This window comes from Ptychodera flava, chromosome 14 (assembly GCF_041260155.1).
Source record: "Ptychodera flava strain L36383 chromosome 14, AS_Pfla_20210202, whole genome shotgun sequence".
Lineage (NCBI taxonomy): Eukaryota > Metazoa > Hemichordata > Enteropneusta > Ptychoderidae > Ptychodera > Ptychodera flava.
Window position 1 is genome coordinate 10,124,207 of NC_091941.1, and position 17,365 is coordinate 10,141,571.

A 17,365-nucleotide genomic window follows, 5' to 3' on the forward strand; every position below is an offset into this window, starting at 1 on the left:
ATTTGATTTAAAGGCGGGCCTCCCTTTAAAAGGGGGCCAACCAATGGCGGTGTTCATTGTGTAAGTGGACACCAAGCAGTAACATGAGGGCACACGCTCCAGAAAATGCCACTTTTTAGTTTTTCCGACCGCAAAAACGCTGACAGACTGCCAAGCGGTCAGCACGAAGCTGCTGCCGATCGAACTCAGTGGTTATATTCAAATTCTAACGTGACTGGAAGACGTTTTTTAAGGAAATTCGAGTGTGGTGCTGGGGAATAAATGAACGTTGGCAATTTGAACCGACCGTCAATCAACGATTATATAAGCTCTGTTTGCAGGATTAGCAAAAGGTGACAAAAGATTGAAATCAGTTTGTGTAATTAATGTTATAGAAATCAAACATCGTACTGGCCATGTGTTTGACTGGGAGGAGAACTCCACTAATGCGAGAACCAGGGATTGAAAAGTGCGGCTTTAAGCACCACATACAACGTTAAAGGGACAAAGCCGCTGTTTTTTACCTTTTTTGATATCGAGAAATCTTGACTACTTGCATAAAGCCACTGAGGGTACAAAATGATCACGTTACATAACTGCAAGAGTGTCAAAAATTACCCCTTTGATGCAAACACATAATTTTGTCCCGTGACCTCGAAACAAAATAATTTTTTTCCTTTTACTTTCCTTGTCAAATAAACGTTGTCACAATGTAAGGAAAAGCTGATATTCTTATGAAAGCCATCGCCAATTGAGATTTCATTACAAAAGTTTGAACGAGTTCCAAACTTTTGTATCAGCGTTCATAGTGACAGTTGTGCACGGTACTTGATATTTTAGTACAGACCGTAAAATGTTTCGCCGAGCATGCGAATGGCTGCAAGCAGAGTTGAGGTTGTGGACAGTTGACCAGTATTTCGCCATTTTTAAGAAGTCAAACAACAAAACTTCTTTTCATATAAAACAAACTTCATGAAAGGGGTAAAAAAGAGCGACTTTGTCCCTTGAAAGAAAATGAGCTAAAATATTAATTTCGAATAACATTCAACACTTCCCATTCTCAGGAGCACTGGAATATACTTTCTGAATCGTTTTGATGATTAATTTGTTATCAATTGCTTGACCCATTGCCTTCACCATGGAAATAATTATATGCATGTCATCATTTAGGGAAGTTATTACCCATGAGTCATCGAACATACTGCCACTCTCCCTTTTATGTAACAAATATTAATAATAATAATAATAATAATAATAATAATAACTTACAATAACTGTAAGGTTACTAAATTATTAGAAGGCTTGGCAGAGGATGCAGCAATGATAAACATGATAATCAAAATCGCTCTAAAGCTAAGAGCAAAAAATATATATGCTGTAGACAATCTATGCGAATTATCCACAATTCACAAACGTAGTTCACATGGCATTGTATATAATGTCTTTAAAATATTAAATGTCGAAATAAAGAGTATCACAGCACAAGCAAATTCGTCCCATAGAAAACAACATTATTTTTTGTATTTGAAGATGTTTTATTGGTAACAGTACATAATGGTTACAGTGCTTGTTAGAAAGGCGTATTACAACAGTTCTCAATTATCATCGGTAGTATGTTAATCCTCTTCCGGTGAATATCCGTTTTACAGTACTGGTCACTTCAAAGAATGTACTAGTATTTGTCACGATCAGGTCTCATTCATTCTGTTTTATAGTAAAAACTGGTTGTTTGTTTTGATTTTGGCCTTGTATAGCCTCAGTACATTTCGGCATGAATCGCGGCGTGTCGTATGTCTTTCTCAATGTCAAATCCGTAAAACAAGTTACAAGTCCTGCTTGTTGCACAGTTACCTCATGTCATAACGTCAGAGACGACGCATTACATGTAGTGCAATGGGTAAACAAACCTACATTATCAAGAATGAACAGAGTCAACCCATAGACCCTGGGGTCTATGGTCAACCGTAGTTTACAGTGTAAACTTTACACGTAAGAAGTGGGTCATTCTAATACCGGAGGAAGAGGGCCACACAATTCATTGAAATCTTACTATTACTATTATGCATTTCTATTATTCTCTCAAAATATCAACAAAGTTGATGAAAGTACTATGTGGCATTGGAAGGGTAAAATGTACGCATTACCAAATATGTATTCAAGTGGGCTGAGTCATCTATTTTGGCCATGCGCAAACCTGGGGAAGGGCTTTGCTGGTTGTTTACTGCAACTCAGAACAAGTTGGCGGAACCACTTCCTGGACAGGTCAACGACATCGCAGCCCCGTAAATAGAAGCTGCCGAACAGCGGCGTTGTCGACCAAAGTCAGATTTACAGAAACATGCTGGCTTGAGCGCTCATGGATGTACGAGCAACTTATTATATTTTGCCAGCCTGAGGGATATCGTGCATCAGTAATTCACAAGCCGCAGGACGATAAATTGGTTCAGCGGGTGACATCATTGAACTACTTTGATATAGTCTAACTTAAATATTACAATCGAACCTCGATGAATGATTAGATGTGTGCGTAATGCTACGTCATAGCCTGCCCCGGTCCTTCCATGAGAGGGATGGGATTGGGTATTGGGATCATTTTTTGGAAAAGATGAGCATCTTTTCGGAAAATGTCACATTCGTAGATGCTATATTATGTTTATGGAAAAACAATTCTTGTTCAGTGTTATTACGGATTTGTAACTGTACGGTCGATGAAATTGTAATTAAATAAACAATCAAAACAAGAAAAGTCGCATCGCAGTTGCCATGGAAACAGAATCCGCCGTGTAGCTCACGCTGCTAACCTAAATTTCTTGAGCGAGTTCATCATCGTGTAATCTGAGGCATGCATCAGTTGGACTGTATCTATCATCAACAGGTAGTGTTACTGGTGATTGAGAAACATAATTCCCCAGATCCTGGAGATCATCTTACGTTGAAGATGATACGCCTCAATGGGGTTGCGGTGACACATGAAAAATTAACCAGTGCAGAAGTTGCGCATCCGATCCCATGAACGGACCCCTCAGCCAAACTATATGTGCAGTGATGTGATGTTGGACAAGCTCATTATTCCCTCTGATTAATTAAGCATAAAATGAATGATTTCACCATCGATATTCACTCAGACACGCACATACAATAAATGTTTTTCACATGTTTTAGTCGGCATGTCCCACAAGACTAGGAAGTGACTATTTGATTTTCAGCTAAGTGGCTTTGGTCATCGGAGACACCCCGGAAGTCGATAGAGGCCACAGTTCCAGTTGATTGATCGCGTCGGCGGCGGAGTAAGGTAACGGTATACGCTGTCTGGAGGGTTGGTCGGTGGTCCGTGGCTGTAGGTCTAAATTTGCCAAGAGGATGACGGGGTCATCCGGTACAAAGATTCCATATAAAATGAGCTGACAGTCCCACAGGTCCTCATTCATTGACCGTCGCCGTTGTAACAATCACGGCACTTTGGATACGTACATCAGAAGTCGGGCAAACAGCGCGGCCACGCAACCTTCAGACAGCATTATCCGTATTATCGGGCCGGTCGAGCACAACAAGAGTCAGGATACAATTATGGCATTCAAACATTATACAATACAGTCACTGCTAATTTTTACATGGGCACTTAGTTCGGTAAGTTTTTTCCCAAAAAATAATTTCCTACGTTTCTTTTGCTGTTACAACAATACCTCTATTATCTTACGTGATTTCTTAGTAGCACTGTTACTTGAAATTTCTGATCAATGATTTATATGGGTAAAAATTCGTAAGTCTGTGAAGAATCGAGCCAGAATGAAACTTCAAGGATGAACGCGCATGATTTCTGCAAGTTTGAAACGTGCATGGAAAAAACTATCCTTCGCAAGTAGGAGAGAGAGAGAGAGAGAGAGAGAGAGAGAGAGACCTTCATTTACATGGTGAATTAAAACCAGTTAATTGCTTTCTAACTTCTAGTTGGTTAATGGTGATGGGACGTTAGAACTGCAATTGGTATCATTCAGCAACAGTCAGGGTCGTTTATTCAACGGTGACAAATGCGATGGAGGAATTCCAGACTCATGTGACACGTGGATGGAGTTTTGCCTGGCAACCATACCTCATAACCCAGAGTCCCATTGTACATACGGGAATGAGACTACTGGAATACTTGGTGGAAACATCATAGACTTTGCATACGGACAACTCCTAGGCAACGGACTGACGAATCCTATTAAGTTTCCATTCTTTGGGGAATGGCCAGTAAGTCCTTGATTTTCGTGTTTGTTATTAGTAAGACACCTACCTGAATGAGTGCAATTTGATATTCCCAGTCGTAATTTTCTCTTTGTGCGGTTTCCCAACTCTGGCATGTGGTGATTAACATTCTGGCATCTAACATGCAATTTCAAATTGATACATTTATACGAAATCTATGTCCAGACACAATACCTTTTTTAACAATAACAAAGTATATCACTTGTGTGAGTTTATGCTGACAAGCAGAATACTGGGTATTTTCAACAATCAAATTACCTGAACCACTTTGTTTTTCCCACAATAACTTAATCGACACCCTTCTATTTTGCAGAGCCAGTTTGGTTTGTTTATTTCAGTCTTTGATGAGGATACTGATGATGATGAACTCATTGATAATTATATGACAACCGTACAAATAGAACCCGGTACAAGTGAACAGAGTTCAAGTTGGAAGAGTTTAATTCTCCAAGGTGAAGGACAACACACAGACATGGCATCTCAAGTCAAGGTAAATTTCAGTGATGTTAACCTTTGACATTGTTCACCTTGAAATCTCTAAACCATGTTGAACTTGGGCCTTTCAGTTGTGCATTTAGCCAAGATTGTAAACTAAAAGTGTGCATAGTCATATAAGTGCCTTTGATGTAAGGTGACTGTGATTTACATGTGTAAATCTACAGTATATATATATATATATATATATATATATATATATATATACACAGACAGACAGACAGCACATGCTCACACACACACATACAGATACATTCACTTGTACACATTTATGCACATACATGTATCTAAGTACCCACTAACTCTATATTCTGATTGTAATGAAATTAACTTTTATATTGTTGTCAAGGAAGAGTTTGAAAGAGGGGTTAGTAGAAAAGTTTATAGTACAGTTTTTTACCAAAAATGAGAACTTTCTCTTGGAGCACTGCTTTAAACAATATTGTGAACCAGGATCTAGGCAATTGAGCACTATGAACAATGTGCTACCTTGATATAGGTCAGAGGTCAATCAGGGAGGATGCTTTGACAATTGAATATTCACTGAGACTTTCATAACTTAGGTTGGCCATTTCCTTCCCCTACCCTACTGGTAATTGCCTGATTGTCAATGGGGTGTCCAAGCCCAAGGCAACGCAAAGCAAGAGTTGGGACCTGTCTATTTATTGCTACTATTTGAATTGTATAGTCTAGACCGACATTCTTTATAAACTTTGTCTCAGGTCTGACTTGTGTGTTATCGCTTTGGAAATGAGAACTTTGTCAAGCCTGTAGTCTAAGTAATTTCCTTGGCATGTGTTTGGTCACAGTACTGTGATAGAATACTGTATCAAATAAATAGGGTGAGTCATTTATACAAAGACACTGAACAGCTGTAGGATTCCCCTCTCTGATTTTCAAGCTATCTTCCTGGCTACAAAGTGGGGAGCACTTAATTGTGCTCGGCCGGCTCGCCCTATGTATGACCCTGTGATTGCAATATTCACAGGGCTGTACTTTGAATTAGCTGACTGCCGGGGACCACACCGGCAGTGATTGCAATATCGCAGGGCAGGTTAATGCGATATCACAGGGCCATACATTGAGTTAGCTGAGTGCCAGGGCCACACAGGGCAAGTGATTGCTATATTGCAGGGCAACTTATTGCGATATCACAGGGCCGTACATTGAGTTAGCTACATGCCATTGGTTGGAAGGGTCACCTTCAAAAGTAGACGCATGACTGCAGTGGATCCTGCCAGTGAGCATCTGTTGTCGGTGACGACCAATAGTGATATATCAACTGTTTCACAACTCTGCATAGATATACTATAGAAAGGTGGTATTACAATGTCAGTGTAAAAGACACAGGTTCCCAAAAATTCCATCTTATAGAAGTGACAAGTTTAACTGGTTCATGTTTCCACCTTGTAGGTGTACTGTGCTGAGGATTGGTATGATAGACATTGCAATACTTTCTGCCATGCTGCGCCAGAAGACCATTACACATGCGACTATCAGACAGGAAGTAAAATATGCAAATTGGGCTGGGTTGGACTTGACTGTAATCAGCGTAAGTATCAAGTAACACAGTCATTTGATGATTGAACTCTTTGACAAGTATCTGAGGAACTTCGTTTGAGTGGGGGGGGGGTTTAATGAGGAAATCCTTCTGAAATGAGATATAGTGATGAAAGTTCATCAGTCGACATGATCTGATAAATTGCTTTGTAACATCCTGGGTGTAGAGGTCAATACCCTGTGACATCTTTCACCACAGATAAAATAATGTCACCCTATATTTTTCACCTTGCTATGTGCCTGTTCAATGACACCAATAGGAAACAATTGCAAAGCATTCAAGACTTTAATCTTCCAAAATAAAGACTTTCCAACCTCTGCAATATTTTCAACTGAAGACACTTTTGTTTTCGCCATTGACAATCCATTTTCATAATTTTGTTCCAGCTGTCTGCACCACTGGATGCAGTCCAATTCATGGCAGCTGTACTCAACCCAGAGAATGCATGTAAGTATTTTTAGGTTTTAAAATCCAAAATACCATGGCTACATTCTAGGCTGGTTCAAATGTGTCTTTTTATAAAAGAGAAATAGCCAGCATTCCTTGGCAAGGTTTGGAACTTAGCACATTCATTTGAAGCTATAAACTACTTTTTATGGTTTGTGTGAAACACGCATTTTTGAATCAACCTATAGCTTTGGTTGCTGTAATTCCCTTTCTGTAATCTGCTATGTGGGTCTGCATCCAATCTCACACTGCCATTTCAAAAACTCTTAAATCGATAATAAAACTTGATTATGTTTATGCCCATTGCATTGAATCCCTTTCTTCTCACAAGACACTGTTTGTGTTTCATTGAAGGTGAAAACAGTTTTTCACTGTATGTGTCTGCTTGCCATAGTCTTAAAATACCCAACAAGATTCTGTTGTGTTGATTTTTCTCACAGTTGTGAAGAACATTGGAGCGGTAGATTATGCGATAAATGCATTCCTGCGGAAGGATGTGGTAAGCATCGATCAGTCCTCTCTCACTTACATCATAATGTGGTAGAACCAGCTGTGGTGTTTGGAGTATTATTTTCTCACACTTTGCATTCTTTGAAAATCTATGGATTGAAGTTCCTGCACTGCTTTCTGTCTAGATTGAATGAATAATGTCTTTCAGTGGCATATTTTACACACTGTCCTCAACTTTCCTAATGTACTTTTTTGATATTCTTCAGTGAATGGGCATTGCATCGTGGGTAATGACTGCCATTGCGAGGATGAAACCTGGACTGGACAAAACTGTGACATTGGTAAGCTGACCCTAATTTTCAAATTTCCTCGGCAAAACTTTTTGGTCCATTAAAATTTTCTGTGTCAATAAATTAAACTGCTTGATGTGTTTCTCTGTGTAATAATATGTGTTTCTAATTTGTCACTGTTGTAGATCTGAATCCATGCCGCAGTAATCCATGTGAGAATGGAGCTTCTTGTAGTAACTCCGGTCCCAATAACTACACCTGTCAGTGTGCTCTGGGCTTCACCGGCATCAACTGTGAAATAGGTTAGTATCCAGTTTATTAATTCTGAATTACAAGTTTTTCCAAAATGTGTTGGGAACTTTGACGTACTTGATAGCAAAGATTTTCTTGATAATTTCAGATAAACAATCACTGACAACGTTTACATGAGATTATCAGTGTCACATTTTTTCACAAATGTATACTTGCTCTTTAAGGTTTCTCAAGAAAGTTTACCTGACACATTCATTTGTACAGTTTGATAAAACTGTCCATCAGTAATGAAAATCCTCATCAACAGCTCCAAGAGATCCTAGAAGCATTATCCATGTCTAATAAGAACATTTGTCTGTGTCAAATGCCAATTTGTATCTTTTACACGTACAGTCCCCCATTGTCTTTGTCATTTATGCATTTATGGCTGTCTTGATAAAGAAAAATTCAACCTGCACAAAAATGATAAGAATTGTTAACTCACTTTCAGATATCGATGAGTGTGCTAGCTCTCCTTGCTTGAACGGTGCAACCTGCTTGGATAAACAAGGGTTCTATGAGTGTGAATGCAGTGTTGGTTTCCAAGGAGCTCATTGTGAAACTGGTGAGTTGAATAATAAAGTTTGATTGTCCGAATGAAAAAATGTTGAAAAAACATGCAGATACTCAAGTTATTTCATCTGAAGAACTATGATGTATTTCTTGTGTACAACATCTTTACTACATAGAGCTTCTTCAGGTACATCTAAAAAGAGTGATCAGATATATAGGTTTCAGTATGATATATATATATATATATATATATATATATATATATATATATATATATATATATATATATATATATATATATATAAGTATATATATATATATATATATATGTGTGTGTGTGTATACATCTTCTTTTTATTTGTAAATCATGAAAATTGACAAATTGACAAGAATTCAGTACACAATTAAGTAAAAGAAGTTCAATCATAATAAATAAATAAATAAATAAATGTACGTATATATTTATCACATCATCATGGTAAACAATGTAAAAACAATTGACAGTTTGATATAGGCTTATCTACCGATTTGTAGTACAATGTTTTGCTTACTTGATAATTTTTGGGTAAATTTTTTTCAGAAATTAACTACTGTTACGTTGAAAATAAAGATGGCAAACTGATTCCGACCGGAGTGTGTGGTAGTTATGGCAACTGTGTAAACACACCAACTAGTTTTGTATGTGACTGTCACAAGGGCTTCACTGGAGACATCTGTGACACAAGTAAGTACAGGGTTTCATAAGAAATTTCATGGTACATTGGTGAACTGTGTTTAAATGTAAGATTTAAAAAAGCTGTAATATGGAAAAAAAAATTGATAAAAGGTATGTAGAGTCTGTAAAAAAACCATATTTACTGGGTGAACGAAAATACGATGAACATATATACATTGATTGGCACCTTCAATATTTGAACCAGTGTGAATATCAAGTCATGCTGTTACCAAAGCCAGTATACTACACATTCATTGCCCCCTGTATCTCATCTCATGTAGATATGGATGATTGCCAGCATAACCATTGCAAGCATGGTTCCACCTGTGTTGATGGCATTGACCGCTACCATTGTAAGTGTACAGATGGATATGAAGGTCATCACTGTGAAAGAGGTGAGAGGTCATTCTACAGCATCAAGTTTATAAATAGGACTGATGTCACATGATATCACAATTCTATCATTGATAAGCAAAAATCAGCATTTGCAGTAATTTTTGACAAGACTTACTGAACTCAATATAAATACGAATAATAAAGATGGAACTATGTTAAAGCCAATGTCTGAGTGAAAACTTTCAAATTAGATATCAAGGGCTATAAGTCTGAGCATGAGCCGCCACAGTAGTCACGGGAGCAATGGCAGAATCTGTTTGAATTTCTGTACACAATGGCTAATTTGTGCATACATTGCTGTGTTTTGTACGAAACTAAGAATGCCACATCAGTACTGTCAGTCTACAGTAGACATCCTTTATAACATAGAATATCTGCTAAATGTAAAATATCTTGTACAAAAAGATGTAAAAATGACTTTCACTTGTTTCTGGCTTAAACTGTTTTATCATCATTTTCAGAAATTGATGAGTGCATGTCAGCACCGTGTAACAATGGAGGCACATGTGTGGACGACTTGGCAGATTACTTCTGTGTCTGTCCAAAAGGTTGGGAAGGAAAAGATTGTGGTAAAGGTAAGTATCTCAACTGGATTATAATTTCTGATGCTGTCAACTGTGTTTATTTACTGAAACTTTTCAACTTGCCCTGTACAACAGTGGTAAGTAATGTTTCTTCATCTAAAATTGATAAAAGTGGTATAATATACGTTTGAGTGGTAATTTCAAGATAATATTGACGGAACAATACCTAAACTCTGCCATTTTACATTATGTTGCAGCTGCTCCGGAAGACTGCATAGTGAATGGCAAAGTGATGCCACATAATTTCAAATGGGAAGATGATTGTAATGGCTGTTACTGTGACAACGGTGACATCGTATGCAGCAAGGTATCTATCCCAACCATATTGCCCAGTCTTATGAGTAAGACCAATAGTTGCAGCAGACTATACAGAAATGACTCACCATGTAGGCTCTGCTATCCAAACATTCCTGTACAATGGTGTTTCCCTTTTATGGAATTTTGTCCATGAGCTTTGGAAGCCAAAAAAAATAGTAATACCGGGATTGGAACAGGAAGTTAAAAGCTTACTTGAACAAAATTACATTTTATTGTCAGTCCAGTGTTTACACAGCTGTGGATATTTGATGTCTGTACAAAAAGTTTTACTCTTCAAGACTAGAAAGACCAGGCAGCGAGAATCTCTTAATGAATTTAACCCTTTCTCATATTCTGCCAGATTTGGTGTGGTCCAGACAACTGTGTGGCTTCAAATGATGAACCATCCGAATACCATGTTCGGATTCTCTACACGTGTCCACCTGATGCTCCCTGTACACCCCAACCAGGATATGAGTGTCTCCTGGGACAGTGTGATCCGTTCGGTGAATGTCGTAATGAAAAGAAAGGTTCGGTTCAAGATGCAAGATGTGGCACTTCTTCATTTAAGGATAGAGCTGGCAGTTACGCCTGTACATATGTTGGCATGAAATTAGATTACGATATTCTACCACAGGTAAGATAGTTCAAAGTCATTTGATGATCTGGTTTGGTCTTTGTATTATCTTGAAGCTATGATATTGTAGTTTTGCCATAGATGTTGTTTTAAGACAGTTTTACCATTATTGTGTGGTGAAACGTTTTAAGGGTAACTCTGATCTGTGTATCCCCTGACTGTGAACTTTGCAGAAATTGGATTCGCTATGAAACTGGAATGTGTGTGACAGACTGCATTTACACAGCTTTCATTCATTGATTTATTTTGGTCGATTCTTTTTGCAGAATACAAGCGTGGAAGACGTTTGCTACGAGCTTCGTAGAATCCATGATCTACGTCCTCATGCTATGAAAGACAAACTAGTCATACTGTGTGATCGAGACATTGTCACAATGGACAACGTTATCTATGTCTCAACAGTAAGAAATATTTTTCAAATTTTTTCAATGAGAGAAACGATCATTCTTTTCTAGAAAGATCAACCAGGCACTTAAAAATGAATATAATCAAGCAATTACAAAGTTTGAAGTAAGATGACAGGAGAAGTCTATATGTATATGTTCATGTGTGCGCAGCAGTTTCATCTGCGACTTCAAAAATTACTGTAAATTTTTATGTCTATTCACTGTTATTGCTCCAATTGTACAATATTTACACCCTTGTGATACTCCCAAAATTGTGTCAAATTCTGCTCAACTTGTCAACACAGCCAGTACATTTGTAGTGCACAATTTCATTATTGACAACTGAATTTTAGTCCAGACTAGAATTGATTTGTCAATAATAGGTCTGCATACTGTTGTTACATTGTGTTTGCAAGACTTAAATACTCTGTATTTCAACATACTTCATGGAAAAGGAGAAGAAAATATTCTTTTCTTGAACAGAAACAATGAAAATATTCAATGAAAACATAATCAAAAGTTACAGCTCTCATCCCTTTAAGGTAGAACGCGCCCCGGGCACAGATATTCAGACTCTCAAACTTTTACAATTCTTTTCTGATATACTACTTGTGGGGGTTCATTTTGAAGCTCTTGGTGTGTGAAAACTTTTCACTGGCTTAGTTTTCAAAAATTGAAAATTTCATTTTTCTCCATACAATTAACACAGGGATTGCAACCATGTTGAATTTCAAATATTGATAAATCTTGGGTAATTTCTTTCTCTAGTGCCAAAATTTGCATGGTGACCCGCAATTTTTAGTCTTGATTTTGAAAGAGAATTGTTGAAAGATTCCTTAAGGAAAGTTTGAGCAAAAGTTTAAGTCTTTCACTTTCAAGGCGCATACTACCTTAACCTATTTATAGTAAATGACTCACAACATTCCTGATGATGTTCATGTTTCATTTGAAAGGAAAGTGGCAGTGGTCCTGAAGTAACACAAGATGCCATGAATGAACTGACTGGATACGTCATGTCTCTACCGGAGGACAGTAACAACCTGATACTCAAGTCAATTTACGACATCTTCATTCCAAGTACTTATTCTGAAAGAAAACAGGATTCAGGTATGACATGTTGATCATCTTCGTTTGGAAATAAATTGAGAATTGAGAAGTGAAGGGAAGAGAAAAAAAATAGAACTTAGAATTACAGGAAAGGTTTAATGCCAGAAAAAAATCAATCATTAAGTTCAACTAGTCAAGATGATCATATACTTCAGACAAAATGGGAACAAGTTTTTGGAGTCTCTGCTTCATCACTGAGTTTTATGATCACTAGTTTTGTTTAATAAGAACACATATACCTGTATTTCTTCCAGGAACAAATATTTGGTTACCAGTTTTCCTGATTCTGCTGGCACTGGTCTTGCTAGCTGCCATCATCTGCTTTGCTGTCTGGTATCGTCGGCGCAAACAGAAGAAAGAAAAACATGTGGACCATCCACTGTCCAGACTTACACTCAAAATGAGAGAAAACCCTTTCTTTGAGGAAAAAGGTTGGTGATAATCCACTCCATCATGAAGTGTGTGTGGATGCTTTTCAACATCATTGCAGATCTCTTACTGCAATCTACATTCATTTTATAAGGTACAATTGAATGGCAGTGTAAATGAAATCAGATCTTCAGATTTGGTCAGGCATTCTCCGTTTAGTGTCCAGTGTTGTCGCCTCCATTCTTTTGAAGCGGAGAGTTCAGATACTATAAAGGCATTTTCATCAATGAAAGTAGAAACTTGGAAATCTCTCAATCCAACTGTAATTTGATTTGACTTTAACATGTAGCACAGCAGCATTATCCGGTGCTTCATGTTTATTTTTTCCAGTCTAAGATGTAACAATATTCCTTGTTTATCCCTTCAGATGAAGTTGATGAGTACGGAATGACCACCATGAGCGTTTACATGCAGAGTAATGAACAGTGCAGTTCAGCAGATGCCGGTATGTATGTCAATAAAATATTTTTCCAGTAAGTTTGTATGCCCATATCAGATGCTACAGTTTATTTGTCAAGGTTTGGGATGGTTAAAATATTTATACAAAAACCACTTAGCTTGCAAGATCGAGATTTCATATGGATTGGGCTGGCATGGTATAAACTTACAGCTCACACACAAGAACTGACGCTACAATGGATGGTTCAAGGTTGATTCTCATCATTACTATGCTCTTGATGCATGTTCTACACAGTGCTAAAATTTGTCATCAGTGGACTTTGCAGTTGTTTTCTATTATTATTAACAAAAACATTGGCACTTGTGATGTTATGAAACCAATAGAGGAGAGTTGCATTCTTAGCATATTTCCGCATCAATATGAACCCAGTTTTAACTTTCATTCCAACAGATTATGAACTGGATGTGATAAGCTTGTCATCGCAGAGTGACACAGGCTGTCAGTCAGAGAATCAGGATGCAGATAATGACTACATGTCGATGGATAACAACACCCACATCCAGATACCGGAGGAATCACAGCCACTCAGAGAGAATGATGACAGTGCTGATTATGTGTGAACCAAACAAAGACATTCCAAGGGTTGGCATTTGTAGCAAGTCCTAAATCAGTTTCGGCTTGCATTGTTGAAAAGTGTGAAGTCACTGATGTAGCTTGTCATTTGTCAAAGGCCATTGACAATGGGAGCTTATCTGATAGATGTATTCTATCATGTACAAAGTTTTTTGACTGTACAAAAGTTTTTGATTGGTTGTTCACAATTGTTGGGAGACCTACTCATCAAAAGACGATCAAAGTTCTTGTTTTGTGAATAAAATTTCCAGTTGCGGACATCGGATGAAGGTACTTCTATGTCAAAACCAACATTTATCTCAGGAAATTACATACTGTATTTTCTACATGTATTCATGTTAACCCATCTATGGGTGTGTCATATATTTACTTAAAGTATTGTAATATTTCAAGGGCTTTATTTGTCAGATTACAAAAAGTGCAATGTTTCTTATACAGGGTAGCTTATTGTTGTTTTTTTCAAGAAAAAAATTTCATGCGGATTTGTAAGTTTAAAATATTTGTAATTTATTTTCACTTTTTCATATATAAATACTCGTGACACACACTTCTCATTACTATTGAATGTACTTGATGCAAGACATACCAAACCATAATTGGTGAAAAAAATGATGATCTAGTTTTCAGCATGCAGTACATACATTTTTAGGACAATTTTGTAAAGAGTGGATTTTTTATACCTGCAGATACGCAAGTAAACTGCTAAAACTGATATATGGTGCTACAAACAGAACATGCCCCTTCTGATATTTTTGAAGAAAGAGGTGGTTCAAAGCAGTGTAAATATTTTCTGATATTTTTCTATTTCCTGTTGTTTTTGAGTAGTTGTTGAAATATATATTTTTTGAAACTGCTATGCAATTTTCATGACAGCCACTGTTGCATGTGTTTTCACAATTCTGTTAAAATAAATCAAAGTGATCAGGGTATTTGCATAAAATCAGTCTGTAATTGTAGTGTTTATGGAATGACGGGCAGATGAGTAACAGATGACACTGTGCACAATCAGAAGTCCACAAGAAGTGAAGAACATACACACACTTGCATACAAAACTAAACAGAGCAAAAATTCTACAGCAATAGCAGAATCTATCTACACTTCACATCAAGTTTCAGCTTTTCTTTCCATACTCTTTGTCTTCTGGAAGTTCTTGAACACCATCTGTTTTCAACTTGAGTTTGTACTTCTCAAAATTTCTTTTCCGCTCGAAATATTTCACCTGAAAGGAAAAAAAAAAAATTTCAGTACAGACCTATAGTATAAAATGCAGAATAGCAAGGAGAATTAATTTGAGTTTTAAACATGTCTTAGCATACCACGTTACAACTATCCAGTATTGACTTTTGACAGAAAGTATCCAGTACAACATTTTGGTTGATTGCATACATGTTGTGAGAAAACTTTGCATTTTCAACTACTTCCACTATGAAAAATAGAGCACAATTGTCACTGCATCTGCAGTAATCACTGGTCAGTAATCCATCCCTGCCTTGTGATTATGTCAGCTTGAACTGTACAATATGTTGGTTTGAAGGCACTCGTCCTGTCGAAGCGATATTATGTTAACTTTGAGGGCGCCCTCTCTGTTGACAATTTGAATGGTTTCATCTTCCATGAAAAGCCTGTGAGGGCGTCCTTTGCAGCATCACTGCTCTGTACTGTCTGTAGTCAGGCCTGGTCTGTAGTACTACATGACGATCTACATCCGCCAGCTTGCGGGATTATCAAAGTGGTATTACGCCTTTTAAAATACGTACCCATGTCTTGGAACAGTCACTTTCAAACAGATTTCTCAATTCTGTACATTTTGATTTCTCTTCATCATTTTTTTCCAGACAGGCAAAATAATCATCTCTTGCATCCCAACACTTCTTCCGATCTTCTGCATTTGGAGGTGATGATGACATTGTAATTGAACTTTTCTGGAAGAGAAACACTTAATATATTACTTACGTGTTGTCACTGACTTTTGAGAATGTAGGTTAAAAAAGATGATGGGTAAGACCGAAAAACGGTACTTTAAGTCAGGAAAACAAGAATTTGCTGATTAAAAACTGATGTAATAGTACATAAAATTATTGACAAATACAGATTCAGCTGAAAAATTGGCACATTTAGAGCCTCAAGGCACGTACTTCAGATTAAGGTCAATGTTGAACTAACGATGAGCACATCTTAATTAAATATGTGATCATGCATGCTCTTGCTTCAAAGATGTCATTAGCAACAGCTGTGTCACCATTTCATCAAAACTGAATTTTACCTGAAGTGAAATCATAGGAGTATCATGTAAATCAATTGCTTAAAAGTTCTGAACCAGTTTTCTTTTGACGAAGTCAGTATTTCAATCACAGTGTTGACTTTTTTCACTATATCTCATGAAAAGCATAGTTTATAGAATTTTTGTGGTCTGCTGAGTATATTGAGAATAAAAAATGCCAGTGGTGTAGAAGCAGGTGGTTTCTGCTTCATGAAAAGTAGCAAGAGCATGTTAAAAAGTTGTCAGCCTTTCAGACGAATATCTAAGCAAGGTTGGAAGTTAATTTAAAGGGTAAAAATACATACCACCAAGTCCAGGCAGTCCAAAACAGACTTTTGAACTGGGCTATTTTTATTTCATTTCATTTTATTTTTCATTGACGCACCAACAAAACAGGAATTCTTTTTCAAAACTGCTTGCTTCAAACACTGACATGCTTGAAAATTATGGATTACAGCAGAAATGCTATTTTTACAGTAAAACACACAGCAGTGTTACTTTATCCATAGATAGACCCTCGAGAAATTCTCGAGGGTCTATGCTTTACGCTTTGACAGCTGGGCTGGACAACAGGCGCTCGGAGAAAGGAGGCACCGCCATGCTCGGAGCGATACATTCACTCAAAACTTCCTGAAACTTTCGAGGGCTTGCCTGTACTGGTAATATGCACGTGGGAGAAATATGCGTGTGTTGTCATTGGGGACGCACTTTTCGAAATGCCCCGTATTACATATAAATATTTTAGCATACAGACTATTCAAAGGTCCCTTGAGTTTCGAAAACAAAACGAAAACTTGGAACATATTATCTCACTGAGGGTCACACGGATTAAATGCGGTCAACTGCCCGTGTGATGTAAGGTCATTCACACGGGCATCGGTGGGGCAGCGACAATGACTATGCAATATCATGATAGATGAAATTATTTACATTTTTTGGCACACTCATACGTCTCAAACTAACCTTGCTATGTATGTCTCATGACAAGATGACAGGCAATAGCTACGGATCAGTACAGTTCAGTTGGCAACGTAGCGATCATTTCTTACCTAACCTGCATGCATAGAGTGAGGAAGCGTTCCTGTGTACACCGGAAGTGCCCTGCAACACCCATCACGAAATTTCGAACTCCGTTTTCCGGCAAAAAGTTCGAAATAAAAATGGTTTCTCTGTCCCCGTTCTATTATCATGGTGAAAAAAATGACCCACATGAATATAATAAAAGTAAATTGTATCGTTCTAAGAT

At 37.4% G+C, this 17,365-nt stretch overlaps 1 protein-coding gene across 2 annotated transcripts in view; it reads left to right on the forward strand.

Moving 5' to 3' along the window:
* Window positions 1-14,798, forward strand: part of LOC139149277 (delta-like protein 1) — a 61,401-nt gene extending 46,603 nt beyond the window's left edge. Inside the window, exons 1-19 of one of the 2 annotated variants that reach the window (XM_070720927.1) lie at window positions 3,217-3,606; window positions 3,928-4,212; window positions 4,541-4,717; window positions 6,136-6,274; window positions 6,670-6,730; window positions 7,171-7,229; window positions 7,447-7,521; window positions 7,656-7,772; window positions 8,213-8,326; window positions 8,855-8,998; window positions 9,271-9,384; window positions 9,847-9,960; window positions 10,167-10,276; window positions 10,628-10,903; window positions 11,170-11,304; window positions 12,243-12,396; window positions 12,651-12,827; window positions 13,193-13,270; window positions 13,676-14,798. In XM_070720927.1, coding sequence (XP_070577028.1) covers window positions 3,547-3,606; window positions 3,928-4,212; window positions 4,541-4,717; window positions 6,136-6,274; window positions 6,670-6,730; window positions 7,171-7,229; window positions 7,447-7,521; window positions 7,656-7,772; window positions 8,213-8,326; window positions 8,855-8,998; window positions 9,271-9,384; window positions 9,847-9,960; window positions 10,167-10,276; window positions 10,628-10,903; window positions 11,170-11,304; window positions 12,243-12,396; window positions 12,651-12,827; window positions 13,193-13,270; window positions 13,676-13,845 — 2,559 coding nt within the window. In that variant the 5' untranslated portion in view covers window positions 3,217-3,546 and the 3' untranslated portion in view covers window positions 13,846-14,798. Of the gene's footprint in view, window positions 1-3,216; window positions 3,607-3,927; window positions 4,213-4,540; window positions 4,718-6,135; window positions 6,275-6,669; window positions 6,731-7,170; window positions 7,230-7,446; window positions 7,522-7,655; window positions 7,773-8,212; window positions 8,327-8,854; window positions 8,999-9,270; window positions 9,385-9,846; window positions 9,961-10,166; window positions 10,277-10,627; window positions 10,904-11,169; window positions 11,305-12,242; window positions 12,397-12,650; window positions 12,828-13,192; window positions 13,271-13,675 lie in introns of those variants that run through there. The other variant, XM_070720928.1, reaches the window with a different exon arrangement.
* The last annotated feature ends 2,567 nt before the right edge of the window (window positions 14,799-17,365 follow it).